The sequence below is a fragment of the Alternaria incomplexa genome (genome assembly GCF_024043165.1).
Source record: "Alternaria incomplexa strain BMP 0042 chromosome Unknown scaffold_3, whole genome shotgun sequence".
In the NCBI taxonomy this organism is placed as follows: Eukaryota; Fungi; Ascomycota; class Dothideomycetes; order Pleosporales; family Pleosporaceae; genus Alternaria; species Alternaria incomplexa.
Window position 1 is genome coordinate 842,021 of NW_026249852.1, and position 16,879 is coordinate 858,899.

Sequence of the window (16,879 nt, forward strand, 5' to 3'; positions counted from 1 at the left end):
ATCTACGCTTCCATCTATCATCGCGTCTCTGGATGTCATGTGAGCGTATGAGCAAGGTAGTATAAACACGCGCTACCAATGCATGCCGTTTCATGTGATGTCATCATGGGCACTATCGACACCTGAAACAATACTGTAAAGCATTCTTTTGCTTTGTCTATTCGCGTACGCCAATCCCTAGCTTCATGGCTCATCGTACAGGGTATGCGCGCCTTCTTTTTTGGCTTGTCTGGTTTGCTTCTTGCTACCTTCTACCCAAAGCCATACGTAATTGTCGATCTGTGAGATCATCACATATGTGTCCAAATTCATACTCAAGCGATGTGCTGGCAGCAAAGAGCTTTGCGACGAGAACAATACTTTTCTAATCTAGAGTATATCTAATGCCGACATGATCGTGTATGACGTGACCCCCAATTATGACAACCTCCGGTACACCAGCGCTGGCGTTAATACATGTACTGAATGAAAAACCACGATACTAAACATAGGAGAAACAAAGACAGACAGTGTCCAACTGACAAAACAGGGAATTGCCAACCAACAAATTCAATCAAATGTAACGCATCCTCTTAGCAACCCCCAAGCAGACAGCAACGAAAAGGACGATAACACCAATAATGCCAAAGAACCATCCGAGGCTGCCATCCTGACCAGGAACCTTCACATTCATACCAAACAGACCACAAATCAAGTTGAGCGGAACGAGAATGGTAGCGATGACTGTAACCTTCTGAAGCGTAGCGTTGCTGTCGTTGCCTTGAATGACTTGATCAACCGAGATTTGCGCAAGGTAGTTGGAGTGTGCGCGGCTGAGCATCTTCTCGAAATGAGCCAAGTTGGACATCATAGTGACGACGTGATCCTGGATATCGCTGAGGTACATGCCCACGTCACCCCGAGGAGCAACGCTGTACGACTCGTTGCAACGCTTGGCGAAACCCTTGATGACATCTGCCTTGCCGCCCAAGAGACGCAGAAGCTGCATGACGCGCTTGCGGCAGTCGCCGATCGATCGAAGAATGGCGCGAGAATCTTCAATGCGCGCAGTGAAGACCTGATCCTCGATCGCATCTGCCTCATCTTCGATGCCCCGAATGACAGGTGCAAAGCTGTCGACAATGTCGTCGATGAGGGCGTAGCAGATCCAGTCAGCGTTGAGGTTGATGTAGTCGCGAAGACGGCTGATACGCTTGCGCACAGAAAACGTGTGTGGGCTCTCGCAGAAAGTGAAAGTTAGAATGCCCTCCTTGAACACGACAGCATAGAAGTTGACAGGCTCCAAGTATTCCTCCGATTCCTTGTCGGCTTGGAAGAAGGAACGGAAAGAGACGAAGTAGTATTGATGGAACAGCTCCACCTTTTCGCGCGGCTCCTGGACGCAGATATCCTCACGGGTAAGAGGGTGCACGCCGAAAGCCTTGGAGATGGCGAAGACTTCCTCTTCTGTAGGGTTGACCATGTCGAGCCACCAGACGCCGCCGTCTGATGGGGTGTCAAACAGATCGCGGAAGCGTTCGCCAGGCATAAGCAGGCCGCCCAGTTCGGCAGCATGGATCGTGTCGTCCAACTCAGACGAGAAGAACGTCCAGCGGTTGAGCTTCACCTCTGGCGTCGGCTTCTCCGCGAACACGTGTGACAGACCTTCCTCGGCGAGCTTCTCTTGGATCGCAGGGTCTGCATTCTTAAGACTCAAAGCGTCGCTGTCTGTCTTGGGCGTTCCTGACCGGCTGGACTTGGGGCGGAGATCGGAGAAGACCTTGGGCTTTGTCGAAAGGTTGGAAGCGGTGCTCGCCTTGTGACGCAGAGGCTGGCCGATGGGCGTCTTCTCATGAGCCTCTGCGACAAACTCCTCCAACTCTTCGTAGTCGAACCTGGTAGTCTTGCCAGTATCCTCGGCCACAGGGAAGCACACATCCTCCTCGGCAGAGCTGTGCGCAGATGCAACTTCAACGTTGTGCAGCTCATCGAGACGCTCGTCGCTGATTGTCGGACGGCGTGCAGTGCCGCGAGAAAGCGTCCTGTTCAATCCCAGCTCGAGCTCGGAACCAGCGTGGCTCTGGAGGGTGTTGGCACGGTCGCGGCGCCTAGGGCCGGCGAATGCGTCGACAGAGTTGGGAGGGGAGACGGAGCGCGAAGTGGTCGACGAAGCCCTGCTCCTAGTCAGGCGCTCGACTGCCGGGTCGCGCGGGCGCCTGAATGTCTCTCGACGGGCCTGTGGGCTGTGCGCCAGAGAACCGCGGCGGATGTAGGCATCGGGAGCCAAGTATTGGTCATCGTCTACGACGGCGCTTTCGAAATCGCGCCGAGTGATGTCTGCCTCGAGGGCCTCGTTGACTTGGAGGAGTATGTTGGGTCGGTCTTGGCCCTGGACACTTGCGAAAGTTGGTCGGCGCGACCTAGGGGGTGACGTGGCATCGGCTCGTGGGAGCGATACGGGCTGGTGGCGGTGGTCGTCGAGGTCAGACACCGGGGTGCTGAACCTTGTCTGGTTCTCGGATCTCGGAGTGTCAGTCATATTGGCGACTCAGGCGGCGATGAGTAGGACTCCGAATCAGATGTCGTATGCTTTGGTTAAGCCAGGTTGTTGGTGGATTCAGCGACTTCTTGCAGCGCAAGAACCACAGAAGCGGGCGAGTCGCTTGTGAGCGCTCACCTCTAGGGCGTGCTCAACTTGACGATGGCTTCGCGTAGGGTGGTCCCCTACACTAAGCCGATGGGAGACAGAGTCCGGTAGCCAGACTTCCACACCCTGTGGGAATAGGAAGAAATGTAGAGACGGTGATGCAGTAGCGAATGAATGTGTTTGCTGTTAGGGCGAGTTATGGTGGCTTGTGGTCGCCTCCGTATACCCAGGCCTTTGTGCCGAGCAAGGGGCGGATGAAGGAAAGCTTGTCGAGGTAGAGTCCCGCCAACTTGGTGGTTTGTATGTATATGGACGCCGTAGCGTCAGAAGGTGCGGTGTAAGGGGACGGTTGCAAAAACAAAGACCCCTTGAGCGATCAGTCGCGGTGGTGGATGGCGGTCCACGGAGATAAGAGCCGGATAGGTGGAGGGTGCGCGATCGCGACTGCTGGCAGTTGGTATCGTGAGGCGGTTGAAAGTCGATGGGAAGTGCGGTGGGTGGAAGTCCAGGGGACGGTGGGAGTGTTGTTGAAGGGACGGTGCGGGACTCAAATACCGCGATTGAGCGATGGGTCAAGGAAAAAGCTTGTGCAGCGACGGAACCTACTGGCCCGCTCTGATTGGGCAGGCGCGCTCAGAGAACGACAAACGGTCATGCATGTGACTGATCGAGAACTCGGCCGTTGTGGAGAGAGCGAGTGAAAGTGGTGCCGCATATTCCGCGGCCTAACTGACCAAGGTTCTTGTCGCACCTGGATGGCGAACCAGGTACCAAATGCTGTTGTTGCGTCAGTGTTGGGCGTAAATCAAGAGGCGTCGTTAGTGAAGGCTAGTGCGGCTGCGGACCCCTGCCTTCTAGATGTCCCGGCTCGTGGTAATGCCACCTCTCCGAGACAGTTAGGCCCGTTAGACGTTCAGTAGAGTTCCAAGTGACATCCGTTCCCGATCTTCACCAACCTAGCCTTCAAATACAACGATCACGACTCGGACATCCAGCATACCCCATCACCATGGCCGACCAGCTTCTGGAGCAGGTGCGCGATGCGGTCGAGGGCCAGATTGTATGCGACAGCGACGCCGCTATCTGACTTGATGCATGTGCTAACACGACCAGGACTTTGAGGGTCAGCGGCTTGCAGAGATGCTGAGCACTGTCCTGCTTGGTGCGGCTGGTGTATGTGTTCCTCGCCCGCCTGATACACTTCAACAAGCTGACAACACAGATCATCGCATTCATCGTTGGCTTCCTGCAGCAAGACATTCGAATGGCACTCTACATTGGCCTCGCCGGCTCCGCGCTCACATTCCTGGTTGTCGTACCCCCGTGGCCTTTCTACAACAAGAACCCCGAGGACTGGCTCCCGCCGCACAACGCGACATCACAGTACAACATCGACGTAGACGGGCAGAAAGTTGGATAGTCGCGCTGGGACACGGAAGGGAGTCGCATGGTCAGGACACTTCACGATCGTAATGGAATCTGATTCGACGATGATAACCGCCTACGCTGCTACTTCTCCATGCTCTCATAGCCCTTTTGTGAAGGCCCTACTAACGCCAGACGTCCGAATGAAACCAAGACCCATGTTTGTCCCTGCTGAAACCAATCTCTCCACGGCTTTGCGAGCGTCTATCGGCCGTACTTTTGGAACTCCCAGTCTCGGTTGTCTAGCGGGCAGACTTGTCTGGTCTTGAGCCATCGTGAAATGCAGTGGAAGTGGAAGGCGTGCTGTCATGTGTCAGTACGGGTCAGTGCAGTGTCATGATAGAGCGTACGTTGCAGATGCCCCAGGCGACTGTGCATTCTTCGCTGGTGGCGGAGGCTTGGTTGGCCTGGCACTCGATGCACAGGTCCATGATGTGGTTACGGCAAATGGCGCAGTTGTCGACGACGATATCCCAAGCCCAGAGAGCAACCGCGTTCCACTGCGTCATGTTAGCTTCAATCTCTATGTCCTGTCCTCTGTCGTGTGATGCTGACCTTCTTGACCTCGAAACGTTTCTTGTCGCCCTCTGCAGCACTGGCCTTGCCGGTCTTGGTCTTCGCCGGGGGCGCGTCTGCCATGTCGACATCCGCCATGATTATGTGATGTATCGGGGTGGTGGGGTGCGCGGGGAGTTGGTTGGAGTGGGAGCTGCTGGGGTTGACGCAGCGCGGTGGTAGGCGGTGTACGGGCGGTTGCAGTTGGAAGGGAACAACGTGCAGCTCGCAGAATTATATGGCGGTGGCGAAGTTTTGTTGCAGCGCTGCCACTGTGTTTGTAGGTGAAGGCGCAGTGTGCAGGCGTCAGGCTCCAGCTACGAGCTCCCGAATGCCAAGGCCAGGCCCTGTGTACCAACCTTGGGACGAGGTGCCAGGTGAAAGGGAATGCACATTCTTTCGCTAAGCGTCCAAATCTCCTTCGGACGAGCAAACGCCACAATGCCACCGCTCCTCGCGATTCAAAGACGGGCGCCCGACAGCCTCCCGCTTCCATCATACCCAACCCGACCTCTCAGCCCTACGCCGCCGCAACCGTCAGTGCGCCTTGCCGAGATCAGCCTCGTTGGATCACAGCCACCTCCGCGCCGTTCACCGTCGATGCGACCGACTCTGCTCACAACACCCTCACTCTTCGCCCTATCTCACCCAACGGCGCGTGCCTATCTATACCCCGCGAATCTGGATATGATCACTTCAACATCTAACCCTTGCACATTCCCACCTTATCAGACAAAGACACAGACCGCGTCATCGCGCATCCAACCCACTACCTCATCACGAACCAAGAGCGTCCGCCTGCGCCCTACCAGATAACCCACCCCCATCACAATACAACAACTCCACAGACAACGCTTCACATGTCGACAGTACAGACGACGGCCTCTCCACGCGCTCCCCGGGGCAAGCCGCAGAGCCCAGCTCAGGCAGCGCACACCAACGCCGGCCGGCAGTCGCAACGCAAACCACGAGGCAACCGCGCTCACAATGGCTACAGCCAGAACCAACACAGTGCGGCAGGAGCGTCCCCGAGCAAGATGCCTGCTGAGCTCGCCCACGCGGAAGGCGCGTCCCACTCAGGTGAGGACGCGCACATGCCCTCTGGACCGCGCAACATGAGGAAGCCCAACCAGTCCCATCCCTCCATCGACCGCGTCTTCTCTCCTCCTGAATCAGAGCCTGTTCCGATCAACTCCTCTGCTACCCCGGCTAAGATCCAGGCCGCCTATGCCGGCCCGACCTTCCATGCTTCTCCGGCTCCTTCTGCTCTGCCTATACCCAAGTTTCTTTCTCGTTCTGTGCCGGCCAAGACACGTGCTGGTCCACCAACACCTCCGCCCGAAGATAGTTCTGATTCTGCTTCTCCAAGTCCTTCTGCTTCTCCTTCCCGCGCCCCGGTGGCCGTTCCTCCTCGTAATGAACAATCTCCATTGGACCTGCTTTTCAAGGCGGATGCGGCTGAGAGAGCCAAGGGCAACCATGGACGCCCAGCCTCCCACGGACCTTTCAACCCAATGGACACTTCCAGGCCACAGCATTTGAAGCATGATTCGTCACACTCGATGAATGGCGTCTTTCCCATAGAGCTTGACGGGGAAAGCAAGCACGCACACATGTCTCCCCCACCAGCAGCCTCGCCCGCCTCGCATCGCTCCGTTACAGATCCCACCAAGATTCCACAGCTCAAGGATATGCAACAGCACGGCAACGGCAACGATGTTATGAACGACCTACTGAATCGTCTCTCAATGTCACAGAAGAAGCCTTCGGCAACACCGCCTCGACCGGATGCGCAGGGTCCACAAGGATTCATGATAGGTCAAACACCATCACCTTTCCATGACGGTCGCCCTCCCCAGAACCCTTCTGGACCCACCACACCGCAGGCACCACCGCCGAACCAAGACTCTGAATTTTTCTATGGCAACCGTAATCTTTCTCCCTTGTTCAAAGCCGCAAAGGGCGATTCTGCAAAGAAACGCAACTCTGGTCTTCGTACCGAGATCTCGGCTGAGTCTCCTATGGTCGGACCGGGCAACTTCCAGAGCTTTCCTTCTGTTCCTCCCACTCAGATGATGGACCCCAACGCCTTTTCCCGAGATCAGCCAGGCAACGGTAACTCAGGCTTTGCCAACGGGCCCCGTCCATCAGCACCCCATGTACAGCCCTACCAACAAAGTCCAAACAACCGCAGGAAGGCGCCTGGCCGGCAGCCACACCAGCCACACCAGCCTCGCCCCGACACTTACCAGAAACGAGGCAATATGGGTGGGACTGGAAATAAGGCGGCCAATGCTCCACCAGCATCTGCTCCGAAGGCCCCTACCAGCATGATGTCCTTTGTACCTTCATCAGTCGCTGCGAAACAACGCAAGACCTCAGCCCCCGCTGCCACTGCTGGTGCCTCACCCATGAAAACCGCCACCCCTTCCAATACGTTGTCTCTGGAGCAGGATCTCAAACGCTTGCTCAATCTCAGCCCGGCTGGCGAGTCCAGCGTCAGGTAGTCGTTGTTTCTACGAGACCTGCCATGTTTGGGCATGGTCTGGGCTCACTACATTCGCTTGTTTATATGGATTTTCTATTTGTTCCATGTTTATGGTTCATGATTGTATTGCCACTTCATTTGGAGTTTATGGCGTTATCAATGGCTGGTCGCCATCTTTTTCGTGGAAGTAGTGAGCATTGACGGGCATGTCGTCTCAGGTTCTTTGGTCCAGCGCAAGCGTTTCTTTTGTCACTGTTCATGAATGGATGCATGGACATGGGATTTGAAGAGCTGGAAATCAGGCGTTTTCTTGCACCATGTTTCATGTTCTGGTGCATAGGCACTTTAGGGAATGTCTCGACTGGCTATGAGAAGTGAGCTTCCTCCGACAATTCTCTGCTGTCCATGATCTGGATCCAGGCACGACTCAACTCGACTATCACTACATCACCACAAACCACAAGTAAAAATCAAGAAAAAAATATAAGGGCATGATGCTCGGCTTCGGTGTCTCCCTCGGGAGGCATGAGGTTTTCATGTCCAAACAAGGTTTCCGTTCGGCACGACTTCGTGATGGTGAGCTGCTTCCCTATATTGTTTCTTCGTTTGACTTTGATTTCCACGTCATCTGTTCTGTCTGCAAGAGAAGTATATGACCCAGACAAGAGCATGGGGTGGCATACTAATTGTTGCGCGAGCGAGGGTTCTCCCTGTGTTCGGCTCATCACGGGAGTGAACTCTCACTTTCACCATCCCATGTCACTAGCGGAACGTGCCAGTGCTGCTTGGCACTGGTCGCGGTCTACCCTGAGTGAGCACTTCCAGTGGGCGCAGGTTCATTTTCCTGTTGTTTTCTCGCGCCTGTTTACGCACCACCAATCACACCCCCGCTCGATCGCTTTGATTCTTCTTTGCAGGCAATCACGCGACCTTTGCAACACTCGCCCAACCTTAAGTACTAACACAAAATCGAATTGTCATAACTGCCAACTGCCGCAACTGGTCAGGATGAAGAGTCTTCGGAGCAAAGGTAGGCTCTTATTCTCTCCCATAGGCAGCGTTGAGCCCGGGATGGATTCACTCGCTCCACAACCGCAAAAGCTTTAGCGTTAACATATAAGTAGCGTCGCACTTCTTCAGAGATAGCCCAAGTCGTGATGAGAAGACCGCTATCGCCGACAGTTCGGACATCGACTTTGACGCCGGGATTCAGGACGCGGGTATGCGGAAAAAGCGTAAGTCACTGTCCTGCATGTAGGCGGAGACACACTAAAACCATGTGCAGCATCGCGATTCTTCGGACTCAAGAACGACAAGCTGAACAAGCCACTGCCTACTCTACCTTCCAATCCCAACTCGTCCACGCCACTTGCCCCAGTCGCTACGCGTGTCACTCTAGGACAGCACGGCGATAGCTTCGAGAACCTACCCAACTACGAGGATCTGGAAGAGGAAGAGTGTCAAACAAGCTCACCGGCTCTTCCGCCAGCTTCGCGCAGCCTCTCCGCCACTCCAGGGCACAAACACGCTCGCGGTGGAGAGCCGCTCAGATCAAAGTCGCGACCCAACTTCGCATTGCTTAGAGAAAAAGGCATGTTTTCCGCTATTCATGCACATGTCGACTCAATCTTGACTCGTATTCTAGGCTCTCGTCTCTTCGGCGGCAGCAAGAACAACGACTCCACGCAGTCACCAACCCCTCCGCCTGTTCCACAGATACCTACTAGCGTTCCTCTCCCCAAAGCACGCCTTCCTGGCCTCACACCATTGTCAACAGCACGCGCATCGCGCGCATCTCTCGTCAAGACTCAAAACCGCAGCGTCTCTATATCCCGCCCTCAGCTCATGGCACAACTCTGCAGTCCACCCATCCCAGAAGACCACGTCACGGTACCCTTTGAAAAGCGTCCCGGCCCACCACCTCCGCGCCCTCCCCGTCCTGATAGTCTCGATGAGGAGACTCTAGCCTTCATGCGCGAAAGCGGTACACGTATGGTCCTTCCCTCGAGCAACCGCGGTAGCACCAGTACAGCGACAGCCTCGACACCCCGCAGCCAGGCTAGTTCCATCGAAGCGCGTCTCGGTTTCCCCTCTGGCCACGGCACTCCACGTACTTGCTCCATTGAGTCTCCTCTCGCAGCGCGCTTCACACCCGATCCCAATCAGGCCCTTCCTGTCCGTGACAGCAGTGGCGATCTAGTGTTAAGTCGCTTTAGCGAGTATATTCGGTACCAGCAACAGCGTAGCCATGCGGTTGATGGTGTTGATGCTGAGGATAGGGAGGTTGGTCCTATTGAGCTGTGGGATCCCAGTAAAGAGGGTGATTGGACGCTGGAGAAGCGGATTAGTCAGGGTAGGGATGGGAGGCCCGGTGGTATGCTATTTCGGGATAGGTGGGGTGGGTTTCATTTTGTTGCTGATATCTAAGTTCTGGGTGATTGACAGTGGGATACATGTCGTTGTTTCGATATGAAAAGTTTGTAGCTTTTGCTTTGCACTAAACGAAGGATGGGCAAGTGTGAATGCGTCTTGGATGCATACATTGGCTATTTATTAGGCGGGTGATATTGATGCCCAGCACCGATACCCTTACTTGAAACCATGCATTCGCGACTGTAAATTTGAGGTTCCAGCACGTGGCGCACCTTCCGTTATCGTCTCTCACCATGAAGCTCGTCTCCACACGTCACTCACCGTACGCGTTAGTGGCTCCGATACTTATATCTTTATCGCGACCTAATTTCTCCTTCTCCCTCTTCTTCCAACGTCAATTTGGCCTCACTCGCACACACCTCATCTTCCACTTGCCTTCACTCTCAACAACTCCAACACTCCAGCGTTTCGCGTACGGTCGCCATGTCAGCTCCACCATTCCGCTTCCTGGATCTCCCGGCTGAGCTACGCTGTATGGTCTACGAAGCTATCGACGTGGCGACAAAGAAAGGAAAGTACAAGCCCACGAAAGAGTACGAGCCTCCCCACGTCCGCATGAATCGAAATGATGACTCTTCGAACGACAATGGTAAACTTGTCCTGTATCGACGCGTACTGCCGATGTCAATCCTGGCAACCTGTCGCCTCGTCAATCAAGAAGCTTCACCTATCATTGCTCAAAAACTCGAGAAAATGGTAAAGGAGCCAGTGCGTTTTCGCATCGACTGGACAGCTGGCAATTGGATCCAAAATGACTTGTACGACTGCTTCACCACTTCACCTGAAGAAGCGCTCGCTGGTGCCAGATCTTCCGACCCCATGTGGCAATTCGTTTACACCTGCAGCTCGTATCTTGCGGAGATCGCTCGTTTGCGCCCAGCCGACACTGTTTCTGCTGATGTCGAAGTCACCGTTGCGACATGCCAACTGGATTATCGCAGTATGGGGTGGGATCGGGAATGCATCTCAAATTTCGTTGAGGGTCTCTGCCAGGGCTTCGGCATTCGTTCTATTGTAGATTCTGGCGTCGATCTTCGTATCGATGCGATAATCAGCCCACAACCAGAGAAAGGTTTCCGGTTAGACAACTGGAGGATCGTTCCAGGACAGCCATCAAGTTACGGGAGTGACGTGGTTCACGATATGTCTAAGGGCGAATGGGAAGAGCACGTGCAGATGTTGAAAGAACTCTGATTGGGTACGTACAAGGCTCAGGAATCGAGGGAGATAATAGGAAAGCTCGTCATGGATGCAAGTCTAATACCTTTACACGGAGGAGACATCGGAGTGAGAATACGACGAGAGAGAACAAAAGCAAGCATATGAAAGATTCGAAGGTCAAATTGAGAAAGCCAAGGTCATTACAAAACTTAGCAAAGAATCTACATCAAACATACCTGGAATATCACTGAACAGAGCGATAACACATGTGATGTCTTACCCCGGCAAGATTTCGCATATTGGCTGGCTGTGACGGAACGAATAGAGTGCACCTTTGACTCAGATTGCGGTCTGGTCTTAGTTCGGGCTGGTCATTGAGATGGTACTTTGGTATAAGGTATGATTGCGATAGCTTTGATGTACTGGCTGTGACGTCGATGTTCTCGTATATTATGAGGCGGAGCTCTACGAGAAGGTGAAGCAAGCGGAACTGTCGGGTTGGATCGCGCAATATCGCTATGTTCGTACGCTTGGTTGGTTGGTTACTTAAGACGGTAGGCAGGTTAACACCTACCTAGGTAGGTAGACAGGTCTCGCCTTGGATAAGGTGCAGGAGCGCCTTCAGTATTAGACAAGGGCGACCCGCTTCGGATCTCAGGGTCTATCACCCAGTAGTCGTCTTGGGACTCAAAAGGCGCTCATGCTCAACTTCCCAAAGGGACGGGGCGTTATCTTCTATCGCCTTGTCCGGCAGTCCAGAGGGATACTCGGGCCTTCTCAGCCTTGTGCTCGCCTTGCTACGATGTCAAAGTGGAAATGAAGTGCATTTCGTATGCGGATGTGTCGCATTAGCTCACAATAAAGAGTCTGGCCTGGCGGTGTCTAACTCTTTTGGGGACAGATTTAGCGAGGCTGGATTGGTGGCTGCTCAGCCGCACCCATAGCGCGACCATCTAGAACCGAATTCGCTGGCACGAGACTTCACGATGTACTTACGCCGCATACCCCTTACGTTCGAGTACGAGATATGGCTGTTTTTCAGCTGTATTCCTTCACGTGGCGCTCGCGCAGACCGCGCGGTACCTTTATATAAGGACATCTTGTTAGGGTATCTCTTAGCTATCTCACGCTCCTTCTCTGTTTGTCGTATCGATTTATCGCTCATAGTTCGTAAACGAAATCTATATAATGCGTTCATCCTTGCATCTACTTGGCCTCGCCGGCTTCGCCCGCGCCCTCGTATCCGAACCACAGGCGGTCACGGACATTCCTGGTTACACCACCACTGCTCTAGGCAATGCCGCCATCCGAGCGCCTAACGACTGCAATGGCAAAGGCAGTTACATCAACGTCAAGACTTTTCCTGCTGATTCACTATTCGATGCACAACGCTGCGCTCAAGCCTGCAAAGAGGAGACGCAATTCAACCTGGACCACCTCAATGGCCGCGCCATCTGTCGGTTCTTCAACTCCTACCTAAGTTTGAAGAACGGAGAGCCAGTCGAACAGATCTGCGCGCTGTATACTCAGGCCTGGGATGCTTCGTATGCCGATGAGACTGGCCAATGGCGTGGTGACGACCACTACACCATCTCGAATTCCTACTCCTACGCCAGCAACACCGATGCGTTTGTCGCACCTATCTGCCCGTCCGACTTGAGCCAGCTGAGTACGCCTGAGAACCTCGACTTCTGTGCTAGCTACATCGGCTACGTTCCCCCTGTGGAAACTTCCAACATCGCCGCTACAGTCTCCACCCTTGCGCTCACCACCATTACCGAAGCCTCTACCTCTATACCACCTCCCGTGACCGTGACCAGCACCGTCATCTCCTCTGGAGAAACAACAATCATCGTGGCCACTGAGACTAGACTGGTGACCGAGACCGTCACAGCCGCTGCAAGGAAGCGAGCGCTGGAGACCCCAACCCTCGTCTCAAACTGGGCACCCGAAAAAATCTCAGCAGCATGCAGCAAAGTCGCGATCTTTACGAAGACTACTACCCTCACCACCGCCACGGAAACAGTCTACACGGCAACCGACGCTTTCACAACGACTCAGATTAGCGTTGCCCCTGCACCTACTACGACGCTTGTTATTACCTCTCCGCTCATCAATACCGTGAGTGCGACCTTGACCACTCTGGCAACTGTCACGTCCCGAGTCGCCGCACCGGCTCCTGTCTGTACGCCTTTGTGCTGCGCAAACATAGCCACCTGGTCTACGAACCCCACTGTCTGGGGCAACATCTGCGGATACTTCCCCTTGACAGGACCGATGGAATTGATAGGAGCACGATGCATTCCTAGGCCCGCTTCTGGTATGTATCTCTAATCTTTCACATCTAACGCTGGATTGAATTACCGACTAACAGATGGTTACAGGTGTATGTCCCGCTGGAACGAACAAAGCGTGCTGCAAGGGAACAGTACCTGGGCAGTGCGCACTGGGCACGAACTGTGTGAAACTGTAGATGGCTTCGGTATCGGATGAAATCTCGCAATCAAGTCAGTAGCTGCCTGTGGGGTCATGATTGATAATGTAATGTTTATTCCTAGAAGCATCCACACTTTGCTACACAACCAGCATAACCTCGTAGAACAAAAACCGTGAATTTGTGATTATCATCACAGTCTCAGACGAGAGCATTACATGGTATGCCCATCGTGCTCATCGCCCATTCATAGCGCAACCCGAAGACACTCGCAATTAGTTCGTCAAGCTCACATTGCGCACCAAGATATCCTCATCCTTCTGATATGGAATACCCGCCTTTTCCCTCGCCATATCGTTGATCCATCGGCCGTCAGGTGCGACATGCTCCCCCTTGGATAACTCATCGGCCAGATACAGCCAAGCCAGCGCATTGCCCACGGTGCTGACCTCGTCGCTAACATGCTTACTCGCATACTCCGACATAGTCGAGTGAAGTTCGGAATCGGTGAAGAGATCAAACAAGTGCTTGGCAACAGCGTCGTGATCACCAGGCTTGACCAGGAAGCCGGACTTTCCATCCTGGACCTGCAGAGGGATACCGCCAGCGAGAGTAGCGATGATAGGTGTGCCCTTGTGGAGCGCTTCGCTGACCTTGACTTCGAAGCCTTCACGGGTGGAGAGCTGGAGGGCGACGTGAGCACAGGACATGAGTGCGTTGAGCATCTGGTCGGATGGTCCGATACGCATGATGATGACGTCGTCCTTGAACTCGTTGAACTCCCCGTTGAGAGCGGTCTCGGTTTCCTTGAAGATGCGTGTAGCATCTGGATCGTCGACGGCACCATGGCCAGCTATGACGAGCTGGGGGATGTCTACGAGGGGCGTGTCTTTCATGTACACCTTGCGAAAGAGTGCGTATGATGCGAGTACATCTGGGATGCCCTTCGCTGGGTCGAAGCGAGCGATTTGAACGATGTATTTGCGATCCGGATGAGCGAGCTGACGCATACCAGCTGAAAAGCACTGGACCTTGAGCTCGTGGATGTAATACTGCTCGTCCCAGGGGTGCATGTGCTTGTTCAGGCCATCTAACCAATCAGTAGTGGCAGGCAGGTAGCCTACTTTCTCTGGTGTTACAACCTCGGGTACGAATGCTCGCACGGGATGGCTGACGAAGACATCACAATCTTTGACGTGGTTCCAGATCCAGTTCCATACCTCGGAGGTAGCGGTATCTGCTTGGTCAGCGAGGTCAGCTCGGACCTGGATGTGGCTGCGAAAAATGACTGGGCGACTAGAGGATAGAGTTAGTATAAAAAGCATCTTGGATCAGTTAGTAAGCAATTCGGGAGTACATACCTGGAGTCTCGCTCCTTCGCAATCTTGACAAGGCTCGGCATCTGAGGATCATCGACAATGATCACGTCGGCACCACCCTTCTCGCGAGATGAGAGCGGGCCGCCGTGCTCGACCCAACGACACTTGTCAGCCTCTTCGATGACCCAGTCATCAAGATCGGCCATTTTTTCCTCGGTCAAACGCTCGCCTGCTGTGGCGACACCCTGAAGAATATTATGGTTGTCTTTGGTGATCCTGAAGATGTTGGTCTTTCCGTATGGAACGTACCATTTGCAGTCGACACCGAGAAGAGCCAGATATCTCATCAGAGCGTGCCTCATGAGAGCGACACCTCCGCCTTGTGCTGTGCTGTTGAAGAAGGCAATCTTGGTCCTTCTCTTCTTGAGCGAATTGGCGTAATGCATCGTTGCAGCTCCTGTAGTGTCCATCCTGACAGTAGAATCGTAGCTTTCGCGCTCGGCGATGTGCACGTGGTTGTCGAGATCAACCAAAACCTGACGACGATGACCCATCTGAACGGGTAACTCACCCTTGACGTTGAATTGCTTCACTGTCTTTCTCGCCATGCGTTCGGCTTCTTGATCTAGGGGTATCGATGGCTCTTCCTTCTCTTTAGCGTCGGCCGGAAAGATGAATGGTATGATGTCTAGTTCAGTCCATAGGCGTACGGCCAGGTGTGGACTCAAGGTAGCCAGTTGTGTGGTCAGAGTAGCACCCATGGGCTTGGAAAGATTCTCCTCGCGGTAGTCGTTGAGAAATCCGATGAAGGCTTTTGACAGAGCTTCGGAAACATCTCCTACAGACATGGGTGTGGAGACCCCTGATCCAACTCGCGATGATTCGTTCGATGAGTTGCCTCCGCCTGCGTCTCCGGACAGCTCCAGAGATTTGCTCTCGCAGTTAATGGTGTAGGTTCCATCATGCAACGCAATGCAGTAGCGAAAGTCGCCATCGTCAGACTGAGCGACAGCAAAGCCTGCGTAAAGGGGCTGCCATGTCCACATGTTAATCAAAAGGTTTGCAATTGAAGAATGGTAGTACTGACCTCGACAGCAGCCTCAAGAGTACCCTTCTGTTCCTTGAGTTTGTAGAGTGAATCCGAGGACTTGAACGCCCCAATGCTGATCTGACGTCGCTCGGCAGTCGCTAGACGTCGGTAAGTGGGCCGCTGCTCGGCAATCTCATCACCCTGTAGCGACATGATGAACACTAATGTCGGGGGGCGTCTGAACAGAACGGTAGATGATAGTTGAGGTAGTGATTAGTTAATTGATAGCAAATAGCAATCAATAGTAATGTATGAGGAGGAGGAATGTCGATTTGTATTGGAAAGAAGCAGGTAGGCAGCTTATATGGCGAGCATGGGGGCTTCACAATGCAGTAGGCGGTGATTGCCACAGCCATTGAAGCATTCATGGCGATTGCGTGCATGCTAAGCGCATCATGAACATCACACCGGGTATAAGTGGCGATTGATGGCGGCCAGTGAGTGACAGGCGCGCATTGAAGGAACGCATGGCGTTGGCTGTTGGAAGCGGTGACTAGGAAGGCGGAAGATCACAAGGCGTGTTAGGCGTGGCAGCCAGCAGGCAAAGGGAAATACACGGGAGAATGGCGTGATACGACGATAGTCCTGGTTGCGGGACGAGATCTGGTGAGGTGAGCATTCCGCACGAGATGGCTTACGCGACAGCGCTAGGGACTTCCCACGCGTCGTAACTACGAATGGAAGGGCTAGCAGCTACGGTTTCGTCGGGTAGCCATGACACAATGGCCACAACGACGAGGAGGACCGTGATGCTGGATCTGCCGTGTTGTTCTCGATGCAGTGGATGAGTGCGTCGTTTGACATGAACGAGTTTTCTGTGGCTGTCTGGGGCGAATCAGACATGGTACCACCGGCAGCGCGGGGGTGATCGAGTGGCCCCGTGCCATGGGTATAATTCAGCCGCCAAACGCGTCGTGTAGTCGTGTAACCATCGTGATTATATGTGAAACCAGCGCTGCTCGTAAGCCAGAAATGGGGGACGACGTTGTTCAGTGTGAACAAGTGGTGCTGCGGGCAGAAGGAGGAATGCAACATTGAAGACGAAAACTAGTCTCGGGCTCTAACAAGTTGCATGACTCTGGAAGCCACAAAAACACCGAACGATGTATGCAGAGTCGATCTTCCGAGGACACTTGCAATGAAACAGACGCACAACTGGCTAGAACACATCGTGATGCTCATGCCACGATCACTAGCCCGTATGCGCATGCAACACTTTTTCCGTGTAGTTCAATTACTCAAGCGCAGCCGCTAGGTGGACTAGGCCTGATAGTCCCGCTATCGCTGAACGAAGAAGAAAGCATCGTGGGGGTGGCAAGTCATTGTAGAGACAAGGCCGCCTGAGTGT

General features: G+C 53.9%; 8 protein-coding genes across 8 annotated transcripts; 5 read left to right on the forward strand and 3 right to left on the reverse strand.

Moving 5' to 3' along the window:
- Positions 1–553: 553 nt before the first annotated feature.
- On the reverse strand, positions 554–2,518 carry J4E90_002665 (uncharacterized protein; the record flags this gene model as incomplete). The annotated part of the gene is made up of 1 exon (XM_051432241.1): positions 554–2,518. The coding sequence occupies one exon, from the start codon at positions 2,516–2,518 to the stop codon at positions 554–556; it is 1,965 nt and encodes a 654-aa protein (XP_051293663.1).
- Positions 2,519–3,635: 1,117 nt separating this feature from the next.
- Positions 3,636–4,046, forward strand: J4E90_002666 (uncharacterized protein; the record flags this gene model as incomplete). Its single annotated transcript, XM_051432242.1, has 3 exons — positions 3,636–3,686; positions 3,740–3,799; positions 3,849–4,046. The coding sequence occupies 3 exons, from the start codon at positions 3,636–3,638 to the stop codon at positions 4,044–4,046; spliced, it is 309 nt and encodes a 102-aa protein (XP_051293664.1).
- Positions 4,047–4,255: 209 nt separating this feature from the next.
- ROC1A (RING-box protein 1A) lies at positions 4,256–4,705 on the reverse strand (the record flags this gene model as incomplete). The annotated part of the gene is made up of 3 exons (XM_051432243.1): positions 4,256–4,354; positions 4,402–4,551; positions 4,607–4,705. 3 exons carry the CDS (start codon positions 4,703–4,705, stop codon positions 4,256–4,258), a joined length of 348 nt encoding a protein of 115 aa, XP_051293665.1.
- A 761-nt stretch (positions 4,706–5,466) lies between these two features.
- On the forward strand, positions 5,467–7,113 carry J4E90_002668 (uncharacterized protein; the record flags this gene model as incomplete). The annotated part of the gene is made up of 1 exon (XM_051432244.1): positions 5,467–7,113. One exon carries the CDS (start codon positions 5,467–5,469, stop codon positions 7,111–7,113), a length of 1,647 nt encoding a protein of 548 aa, XP_051293666.1.
- A 989-nt stretch (positions 7,114–8,102) lies between these two features.
- J4E90_002669 (uncharacterized protein) lies at positions 8,103–9,521 on the forward strand (the record flags this gene model as incomplete). Its single annotated transcript, XM_051432245.1, has 3 exons — positions 8,103–8,124; positions 8,216–8,329; positions 8,380–9,521. The coding sequence occupies 3 exons, from the start codon at positions 8,103–8,105 to the stop codon at positions 9,519–9,521; spliced, it is 1,278 nt and encodes a 425-aa protein (XP_051293667.1).
- A 429-nt stretch (positions 9,522–9,950) lies between these two features.
- On the forward strand, positions 9,951–10,721 carry J4E90_002670 (uncharacterized protein; the record flags this gene model as incomplete). Its single annotated transcript, XM_051432246.1, has 1 exon — positions 9,951–10,721. The coding sequence occupies one exon, from the start codon at positions 9,951–9,953 to the stop codon at positions 10,719–10,721; it is 771 nt and encodes a 256-aa protein (XP_051293668.1).
- A 1,155-nt stretch (positions 10,722–11,876) lies between these two features.
- J4E90_002671 (uncharacterized protein) lies at positions 11,877–13,022 on the forward strand (the record flags this gene model as incomplete). The annotated part of the gene is made up of 1 exon (XM_051432247.1): positions 11,877–13,022. One exon carries the CDS (start codon positions 11,877–11,879, stop codon positions 13,020–13,022), a length of 1,146 nt encoding a protein of 381 aa, XP_051293669.1.
- Positions 13,023–13,397: 375 nt separating this feature from the next.
- On the reverse strand, positions 13,398–15,684 carry J4E90_002672 (uncharacterized protein; the record flags this gene model as incomplete). The annotated part of the gene is made up of 3 exons (XM_051432248.1): positions 13,398–14,418; positions 14,484–15,472; positions 15,529–15,684. The coding sequence occupies 3 exons, from the start codon at positions 15,682–15,684 to the stop codon at positions 13,398–13,400; spliced, it is 2,166 nt and encodes a 721-aa protein (XP_051293670.1).
- Between the last annotated feature and the right edge of the window lie 1,195 nt (positions 15,685–16,879).